The 10,435-nt window shown below is 42.2% G+C and overlaps 1 protein-coding gene across 2 annotated transcripts in view; it reads left to right on the top strand.

The window, feature by feature from the left end:
* CASQ2 (calsequestrin 2 (cardiac muscle)) overlaps nucleotides 1–10,435 on the top strand; it is a 70,787-nt gene that overhangs the window by 25,879 nt on the left and 34,473 nt on the right. Inside the window, exons 3-4 of one of the 2 annotated variants that reach the window (XM_012000821.1) lie at nucleotides 3,463–3,563; nucleotides 5,984–6,095. The exons of the other annotated variant lie outside the window; for it this stretch is intronic. Of the exons in view, the coding sequence (XP_011856211.1) occupies nucleotides 3,463–3,563; nucleotides 5,984–6,095 (213 nt within the window). The remainder of the gene's footprint in view (nucleotides 1–3,462; nucleotides 3,564–5,983; nucleotides 6,096–10,435) is intronic. 2 annotated transcript variants of the gene reach the window in all.

Here is a 10,435-nt window from a genome sequence, read left to right as displayed (position 1 = left end):
TTTTTTTTGAGACATGGTCTCACTCTGTCACCCAGGTTGGAGTGCAGTGGTATGATCTCGGCTCACTGCAACCTCTGCCTCCTGGATTCAAGCGATTCTTGTGCCTCAGCCTCTTGAGTAGCTGAGATTACAGTCACATGCCACCATGCTCAGTTCATTTTTTTGTATTTTTAGAAGTGACAGGGTTTCACCATATTGGCCAGGCTGGTGTTGAACTCCTGACCTTGAATGATCTGCCCTCCTTGGCCTCCCAAAATGTTGGGATTACAGGGGTGAGCCACAGCTCCTGGCCTGCTCCTCTGATTTTCAAACACCGACACACATGTACTGCCCATTTGGCTTTTTCTCCATGACCAATGAAGAATGGCTATTAAAAAAAATAGCGGGTTATAAAACAGGATCTTTGAAGAAAGGTTAATTGGATTTGGAGTGGTAAGTACAGAAAAAAAAGAGATTAGTGGTGGTTCAATAAATACCTTCAGGTACATAAAAGTCCATTATCCTGGAAAATTACAGACAACTGTTTTCTATTTTATTTTCAAGCAGACCAATCTTTTTTAAAAAAATGATTTAAATTATAGGAAACTATTTAGGTTAGACACAAGGAAGAATTCATGACTATAAAATTATGATGAGTTATTAAGAATGTCTGGGCACTTGAGGAGGCCAAGGGCAGAGGATTGTTTGAGCCGAGGAGTTTGAGAACAGCTTGGGCAACATAGCGAAACCTCATCTCTATAAAAAATTTAAAAATTAGCTGGGCATGGTGGCATGTGCCTGTAGTGCCAGCTACTTGGGAGGGCTGGGATGAGAGGATGGTTTGAGCCAGGGAGGTCAAGATTGCTGTGACTTCTACCTGCATGATTGCACCACTGCACTCCAGCCTGGGCAACAAGGTGAGATTCTGTCTCAAAATAAATGAATGAATGAGTAAATAAATAAATAAAAATAAAGAATGCCTGGGATATCTGTTTCCCTGGAGACATATTAAGGGATATTTTTCTCCCTTGAGTATGGGAGCAAAATATGTTAAACTCTTTCCCTGGAGTCAAAGACAGTTTAATGGCTGGGTGCGGTGGCTCACACCTATAATTCCAGCACTTTGGGAGGCTGAGGCAGGCGAATCACAAGGTCAGGATATCGAGACCATCCTGGGTAACACAGTGAAACCCCATCCCTACTAAAAATACAAAAAAATTAGCTAGGCGTGGTGGCGGGCACCTGTAGTTCCAGCTACTCGGGGGGCTGAGGCAGGAGAATGGCGTGAACCCAGGAGGCAGAGCTTGCAGTGAGCTAAGATCGCGTCACTACACTCCAGCCTGGACGACAGAGCAAGACTCCGTCTGAAAACAAACAAAGAAACAACAACAGTTTAATGAGTTCTGCCTCCTTCCCCAGCAGTCTCTTGATTCCTCTTCTGCCTTCCCATTGGTTTAATGAGAAGCTGAATTTGGGAGAATTTCCAGCAAATTTATTGAGAGAAAAAAACTAGTGTCCCAGTGATCTAAAAATTTTGGATGGACAAGCTGAGCAAGTATACATAAAAATAGACTAGGAAAGAATATGATGGGGCTTGATACACTGAAACAAGCTCAGTTTGGAAGAGTTGGGGCAGGTTCTTTCTGGTTATTTGATCTCTGGGCGTTTACAGGACAGTGGAGGTATTTTGTGAACCTGCTCCTTCATCTTCATTCCTCTTCCATTTGCCTTATTTTAGCCTCTATCAAGTTGTGCCTGAACAATTGCAGTAGCCTTCCTACTGTGGTTTTGCTCAAGACAGAATCCAACAGCAGGACACTGGCTGATGTTCCCTAGGGCACCTTTTGAGATCGGCCATCACTGATATCAAGAAAATCTGGCAGGGCCAGACACAGTGTCTCATGCTTGTAATATATATATATATATATAAAACAAGCATGTAATTATGTATATATTATGTATTATTATATATATTATGTATATATTATATAATATATTATGTATTATATATAATAATATATACAATATAATATACATTATATATTATATAATGTATAATTTTTCATATATAGAGTATATAATTTTACATATATATATGTGTGTATATATGTATGTGTGTGTATATATGAAAAATTAGCCTGCATAGTAGCACATGCCTGTAGTCTCAGCTATTCAGGAGGCTGAGGCAGGAGCCATGATCATGGCCCTGCACTCCAGCCTGGGTGACAGAAGGAAACTTTGTCTCCAAGAACAAACAAACAAAAAGAATACCTGGCACATTGCTCCTTTTGATTTACAAATGGTGCCTCCACCATTTCCCACCTATGTGCCAAAGGCTCCTTACACCTCATGGATGCCTTGGGACACAGCAGGTAGCAGTCCAGCCTTCCTGTCCCTGGAGGTTCTGCAGAAGAGTTCATTTGGAGAAAAGTTTCTCCAGCTAATAGAGTTTTAAAACAGTCTAAGGAATTAAGGATGGCATGCAATTGGACTAAATGCCAGTTTTGGCTATTTAACATTCCTAAGGAGAAAAATGCATTTTTCCAACAAGTGTTTGTTAAGGTACACAACATCAGACCAAGGGTGCTAAAGGGCAGCAAAATAAGAAGATGCTGAGCCTGTCCTTGCAACATCTACTGGCCAACTGGATAAAGAAGATGTGTGGGATTCAACTGGAACAGGAAAGCAAGCTGTCCATCCTGGTCACATACATTAATGGGTTGCTGATGTGCACAGGCTCTGTACAAGGCACTGGGATACCAAGAAGACAATGATCCTACCCTCAGAGAACTCACTGTGATAGTGAAGACCTGTAAATTGAGCTGAAGAAAGATCAATAATGGCATGATCTCAGTGAGATTAAAGTGACCTTTCTTTAGAAAAATGAATCCTAAGCTGAGACCTGAAGAAGCTAACCAAGATGGAGGTCATTCCAGGCTTGGGGAACAAGGAATACATAAGTCTAGAGAATAATGCTCAGTGACTTTTCCTTTACTCACCTTTCCATATAAGCACGTGGGCAGGAAGCAAAGGGAGTTGCACAAGGGACAAGAGAGCAGTTTTCAAAGGAGTACAGGTCTACCCAAGGGAGAATGAAAGGGATAGATTTGGAACCAGATTTTGGAGGGACTTTAACGCAAGGCTAAGGAGTCAGGTGGGCAGTGGTCATCTTTGATAAGGAGAATGACATGGGATCAGCTGTATCTTGTATCTTTGGAAAATTAAAGCAGTGGTGGGGTGGAGAATAGACTTTTCTCTTAAGTCAAAATCCAGCTGGAATTGTTCTTGACTATTTCCAATTAAATGTCCACTTCAGGAACTCTTCTAAAGTGTTATTTCAAGACAACTGCTTCTTGGGTTAATGCTAGTTCCATTAATCCTGACCCCACTGTCACCCAGAAACCCTGAGCCAGACCTCAGCCAATGCAAAGGCTCTTCCTATGTCGGAATGACCTTCTCTGTGGGCCTCTTTGTTTCTTACAGGTTTCGATGAAGAAGGAAGCCTGTATGTTCTTAAGGGTGATCGCACAATAGAGTTTGATGGCGAGTTTGCAGCTGATGTCTTGGTGGAGTTCCTCTTGGATGTAAGCATGTATACACGGTGACACTGCATGGAGCTGCCTCTATTCAAATACAGGGAGAGGTAGAACCCCAAAGAACAGACAAGCTGGAGAACCTGGCCTCGTCTGTGACAGGTTTTTCAGGATTCACAAAAAGACTAAGGAGCACCTATATTGCACTCTACCGGGAAGCTGATCTTTAAGTCACCCTAGAAACTGTCGGGAGCAATGTAGTAATAATATGCTAATTCTCTTACCAGTTATACATAGACATCTATTGAAATCTCCTTGGCTTTGCTCCACTGCTGCTGAAGAGGAGCTGGGGAATGTGGAGAGAGAGGGGGCTAAGCAGCCACCTGAAGAGAGAGGAGGGATGGGAGTACCAATCAGCCAGGTTACCCTGAGTTAGCTACCCTCAGAGCAACATAGAGAAGTGGCAGAGCTAAAGAGACCCCCAATATCACACTCATTTTCAGCCATGGACATAGCACACCCTCATATCCATATGCTCAGACAAACAGAGGAACAAACATTCTAAAAATATTTCATCCATAGATAAACTCACACTTTCAGTAACCACTGTGAAGTTCAATGCTTTGAACACACATTCTTGCACAGACAAAGAACCTAGTGTTCAGCATCCATGCCGACGATTCCTTATCTACCAGCCAGTACCCAGTGGTCTATCATTCTTTCTCTACAGTGTCAAAAACCAGAGGGAAGGTCAGAAGTGGGTTGGAAGCTACTCTTACCAAAAAAGGTGCCATCTCATGACCTACCGTGCTTAGCCATCTCATTGACTCACACCCACAAGCCCTAAAAAAGTTGAGGGGGTGACAGCATGGTTCTGCCCCAGCTTTATCAGCTAGGAGGAGGCTTTTGGAAATAAGACTCTAACTGCTTCAAACAATAAACAATGTGATTGACTTACCTAAGTAGAAGGCTCCAGTTAGGGGAGACTTCAGACTTGATCAAATCCAGACACTGGCTCCAGTTTTCTCTGTAAATCACAGATAAGTGTGTCTTCAGTATGTTGTCTGTGTCCTCAAGCTGACTATTCTCAAGTTAGCTATAAGAAGGCCAGCAGCAGCAACCAATACATCACATTTCCTCATTCATATTTCATGATAGAAAAACAAATTTGGCTTCCCATTGCCCTTTTAAGAGTAAAGAACTTTTCCCAAAGCCTTCAGCAAATCTGTTCTAATTGGGTCAGTTATTTGCCCATTCCTGAATCAATAACTGGCAAGGAAAGTTATGAAATTCACCTAAATGTCCATCAGCAGATGAATGGATAAAGAAAATGTGGTATATGGCCGGGCGCAGTGGCTCATGCCTGTAATCCCAGCACTTTGGGAGGCCAAGGTGGTTGGATCACGAGGTCAGGAAATTGAGACCATCCTGTCTAACACGGTGAAACCCCGTCTCTACTAAAAATACAACAACAACAGCAAAACATTAGCCGGGCATGGTGGTAGGCACCTGTAGTCCCAGCTACTCGGGAGGCTGAGGCAGGAGAATGGCGTGAACCCGGAAGGCGGAGCTTGCAGTGAGCCTAGATCGCACCACTGCACTCCAGCCTGGGTGACAGAGCAAGACTCCGTCTCAAAAAAAAAAAAAAGAAAAAAAGAAAGAAAAGAAAATGCGATGTATATAAACACAAAGAAATACTATTCAGCTTTTTTTTTTTTAAAAAAAAGAAAGAAATACCATTTGCAGCTATACAGATGGAATTGGAGAACATTATGCTAAGTGAAATAAGCTAGGCACAGAAATACTAATACCACATGTTCTCACTTATTATATGTGGAATCTAGAACACAAGAACTCAAAGAAGCAGAGAGTAGTTACCAGAGGCTGGATGGGGGTGAGGGGTGGTGGGAATGGAGAGATGATGGTCAAAAGGTGCAAAGCCTCAATTGGATAGGAAGAATAAGATTTTCTTCTTTGACATACATTGTACAGCATGGTAAATGTAGTGAATAATATGTATTACACATTTCAAAATCACTAAAAGAGTAAATTTCAAATGTTCTCACCACAAAAAATGATGAGTATTTGAGGTGATGGATAAGTTAATCAGCTTGATTTAATTATTTCACGTATTTATAGATCATCGCAACACTTTATATCCAATAAATACATACAATTATAATTTGTCAATCTACAATTAAAAATAAATGTTTTTTAAAACTGGCAAAAGGAATGGGTTGCCCCCACCAATCATCTCACTCTTGGAGTTAAGGCCTGTTTCTCAGAAGGTACTGCTGGTATGCTCACTGTGGGACTGTGGGGAGAATGGGATAGATATTTGAGGCACCAACCACAAAGTCCACTACAACTTCCCTCCAACGCACTCTGTTTCCCCAGTGAAGAAGGAAATCTCTTGTTTGAACATGTGTGTGTGTGTGTGTGTGTGTGTGTGTGTGTGTGTGGCATTTCAGCTAATTGAAGACCCAGTGGAGATCATCAGCAGCAAACTGGAAGTCCAAGCCTTCGAACGCATTGAGGACCACATCAAACTCATCGGCTTTTTCAAGAGCGAGGACTCAGAATGTAAGTTGTCTGCCAACCCCAGCCTATGAGTCTAAAAGCTAGATTCCAAACAAGCTATGTCAGTTTACCCCAAAAGAGGATGGTTCTTCAGCATCTCTTTTGCTGGTAGAATGGAGGTTAGAATCCTTCCTGAGCCTAACACAGTGGAGTACATGTGCAAAAATTGTACAAAACAGTCAGGAAAGCTGAAAGAATATTAAGGTGGGGACAGGTCCTCTGGTTTTAAAGCAGACTGAGTGTTCTACAAAAGAGAGAAAAACCCTTCTCCACTTTTCCTGCCTACCCACCTCCCAGTTGGATTTTCCCCTACAATGGGACAAGCAATGGGCTGTCTCCCTGGCCTTGGCAGCTCCTATGGTCACCAGCTGGAGAGCTTTGCAGTCAATTGGAAAGCATAAGTGGAAAATTGGGGTAGGAATGGGCTTAACAGCAGCTACAGAATGTCAAAAATCGCTGGCCAAGCCCACAGCTGACCACCAAGGCTGCCTGTCATAGTGCAGACACACCCTTGGGCATATTCCCTTTGAAAGCTTTGTGACCAGGTTTTGGGTGGACACAGGACCTATGATAACATCACCACAGCCCGTAGAGGGATGAGACGGTGGTGGGGTGAGTCAGGAAGAGCAGGGAGAAGGAACCAGGAGGAGTAAGCACTTGAGTACTGTACATATTTAAAAACTGCTTTGGCAGTGTGGCCCCAATGAGGTAGGCTTTTTTCTGGTATCTCAGCCTTGGAGAGAGGAAGAGCATTAGCGGGGGTGAGCATAACTCTGGTAGCATTCATACAAGTAGAAAGTGCAAATGTGGGCTGCTTATGACTATTCCTGGGAACCCCAAAATATTCTGAAATTGTTTGCAAACCCATTTCTTTAAACAGTCTGCCCACTAGCATCCTTAGTCACCTCATCAACAACGCTTTCATTTTCTGTCTCCCGTGTCCCAACTTAACCCTCTTTTCATTTGCTTCATTAAAACCTGCATTTACTGTGCTTAAAATGAAAGTGCTAGAGGGAGGTGGCTAACCAGGGAGATTTGCCCCAGTTCTTCTTTAGGCAATTTTATTTTAGTTCGTACATTTCCATATCAGTCCTGACTACTCTGGGGTGCTTCTCCTGCCCCTTCCTTTTCAGTTCCTCTGTCTCAATTTGTTTCCATCTTTATGTTCCTCTATCCTCTTCATCCATGTAGCTCAGGATGGCAGATAAGAGGGAAGCAAAACCAAGGTTAGGATAAAGAGCACACCTTTCAGTACTCTTGGCGTCTTCCCCCGCCTAGATGAATCATCATAATAACACTATTTAATTAACATATTTCATATGCCAGGGCCTATGCTAGGAGCTTATATGGATGCCTTCATTTCAGTCTCACAACAAGCCTGTGAGGTGGTTATCATTATTATCTGCATGTTAATGATGATGAAAGGATGGAACAGAAAGATGCAATTAACTTGACCTTTATCACATGGCTAGTACAGTGTACAAAGTAATATGAAATATATTACATATTGCATTGTAAAAAAATTTCCAATTAAAAAAAATTCAAATGAGACTCTTATGCTTGCCTCAAGAATATAGCTTTTTTTTTAAGACCTAGTTTTGCTGTGTCACCCAGGCTGGAGTGCAGTGGCATGATCTTGGCTCACTGCAACCTCTGCCTCCCGGGTTCAAGTGATTCCCCTGCCTCAGCCTCCTGAGTAGCTGGGATTACAGGTGCCCACTACCATGCCTGGCTAATTTTAGTATTTTTAGTAGAGACGGGGTTTCACCATGTTGGCCAGGCTGGTCTCGAACTCCTGACCTCAGGTGATCCACCGGCCTCGGCCTCCCAAAGTGCTGGGATTACAGGCGTGAGCCGCCGCGCCTGGCTCTGCTCTTTCTTTGACTGATGAGCATTCTTTTTTTGCCATTGGACATAATTCAGATAATTCCATCTCTAAAGTGTCCTTCAAGGGCACTTAGTTCAATCTGACGGCTATTGCTTTTCTTTTCATTGATAAACGTAATGTTCACATTTCTTATAATAATTTGAATGAATTTGAAAGGATTACAAATCCTAATTAAATTTTTATATCATCAATATTTCAAAATAATAATGAAGCTTTTCCTTAGGAATACACAGATAGTGCTCTACTGAGCTTAATAATCATTCTTAAAAGTTAATAAAATTGCTAGTGAATCATTTTAACCGCTTTTTAAGGTTGAATTTTTTTAAAAATTTATAGACTTTGTTAGTACATTACATATTTCACGTAGTCCTTGTAATTTTCAATTAGGTACATTTAGGCAGGTGTTTAGCAAGGTCTAGCCTTTTTTGAAACCAATAATGATTCCTCAAAATATTTTCAAAGTAAGTATAATTCATAGCATATTTTAAAATCTACTTTTTAGCTGATAGACTCTTTGTAAAATTCTTGCCCAGTTAACCCACTTTAGGATGAAAGAGTGGGGAGAGGCCTCCTGAACCCATTTCTTCACCAAAAGCTATAAAGAGAAGGAGTTGTACAGGTTTGAATGTTATTGGAGTCCCTTTTTAAAAATAACAACCTTTTTGTGGAATGCAGATTCACAGGCAAATCTTTATACGATGACCTTTTTCTCTGAAGAAATATTATTTGAATCTCAAGATTTTCAGAAAGAACTTGATGTAAAGCCTTTACACCTCCTTGTCATTGTAGCTGCACTATCAATACATGAACATGGACATTCAAAATCTGACTTCAGAGTTTACACACTTAACTATGTATTGAATTTATACACTACAACGTTTATACATTTAATTGTGTGCACTTATCTTGCGCAGTGCTTTCAGAATCTATTTTGACATGTTTATCTACTTCTCTGAATGTTTCATCCCTAACAACTTGGTTTGGTTCTTCTTTGTAAGACCGATGATATTATTCCAAGCATTTCTGGTCAGCGTTTCCAACTGGTGCCATCAACCACACCCAGTTACTAAAATCTGTGACACTAATATCCAGTATGCACAACCCTGAGAGAGGGGGAAGAAAGGAGAGAAAATGCTAAGATAAGTTTGTAGTAAGCTGGAGGCTGGGAACTAAACGTTCAGGAGCCTATTCCAGAAGCCAAAAGAGTCATCAAAGAAAGTGGGAGGGGAGTCTGACTGGAAGGGACTAGGAACAGGTTGGTCAAGAGGCAGGGAAAGCCTAGACATGACCTGAGCTCCAACAGAGTAGAAGACAAGACGAGGCTTCTTGGAAAGCAACTGCTGTTTGGCTGAGGCTAAAGGTCAAGCCACATTTTGAATCATCCATCTAGAGGTCACCTTGCTTCGTTCTTCGTCTTAAAGTGATGTAGACCAACTCTCCAAGAGAGGAAGGGAGGCTCCTGACACAGGCCTAAGCCATTCTTTCCATCAGGGTGAGAGTACATGGAGGGGAGGAGAAATTCATCAGGGACATGGGGATTGGAAAAGAGGGGACAGAGGATTCTGATAGAGCCCATGCTGCTTTAGACACAGATGGCCTAGGTGTTGCTTTAGCCATTCTACTTCCTTACCTTCACTCCATTCATTCTTCAAATGCTCTCAGCTGGTTGGGCGCGGTGGCTCACACCTGTAATCCCAGCACTTTGGGAGGCCAAGATGGGTGGATCACGAGGTCAGGAGATCGAGAGCATCCTGGCTAACACGGCGAAACCCCATCCCTACTAAAAAACACAAAAAATTAGCCGGGCGTGGTGGCAGGCGTCTCTAGTCCCAGCTACTTGGGAGGCTGAGGCAGGAGAATGGCGTGAATCCGGGAGGCAGAGCTTGCAGTGAGCCAAGACCATGCCACTGCCCTCCAGCCTGGGCGACAGAGGGAGACCCCACCTCAAAAAAAAAAAAGTGCTCTCAGCCATCTTCTCCCCTCTACCCAATTCTCGACCCCAGCTATGAGGTTACAGGATATCTTTTCTGACTACCCACTTACTTTTATGAGGACAAGTTAGTGTGAGTGTGTATCAGTATGTGCAAGTATTCTCATGACTTTCCAACACCCCTCTCACCTGTGCTTGCGGCACTCACCTCTGTGGTAACAACTATCACGCTGCCTTTTGATTCTTTAAAGGATTCATAGCCCTCGCGAGGGAGGCTGAGAGCTTTGGAAGATCAGTATCTTTGTCTTATTCATTTTGGGATCCTCTGAATTCACATTATTCAAAAAAAAAATTGATAGAATCTTAGTAAATTCTGCATTGTCTAACAGAGGCTTATACTTATGATGGTTAAAGGAAATGGAATTCCATGAAATGGAAAGAAGTTAATCTTATTAAGAATAAATCACAGGCTGATTGACTCTCAGGCTTACAGCATTTATTCATCAACACCACCACCACCACCAC

The sequence above is a fragment of the Mandrillus leucophaeus genome, unplaced genomic scaffold (genome assembly GCF_000951045.1).
Source record: "Mandrillus leucophaeus isolate KB7577 unplaced genomic scaffold, Mleu.le_1.0 Scaffold64, whole genome shotgun sequence".
NCBI classification, from domain to species: Eukaryota; Metazoa; Chordata; class Mammalia; order Primates; family Cercopithecidae; genus Mandrillus; species Mandrillus leucophaeus.
Note: the sequence above shows the minus strand (reverse complement) of the source record. Positions and strands in the feature narration are given on the sequence as shown.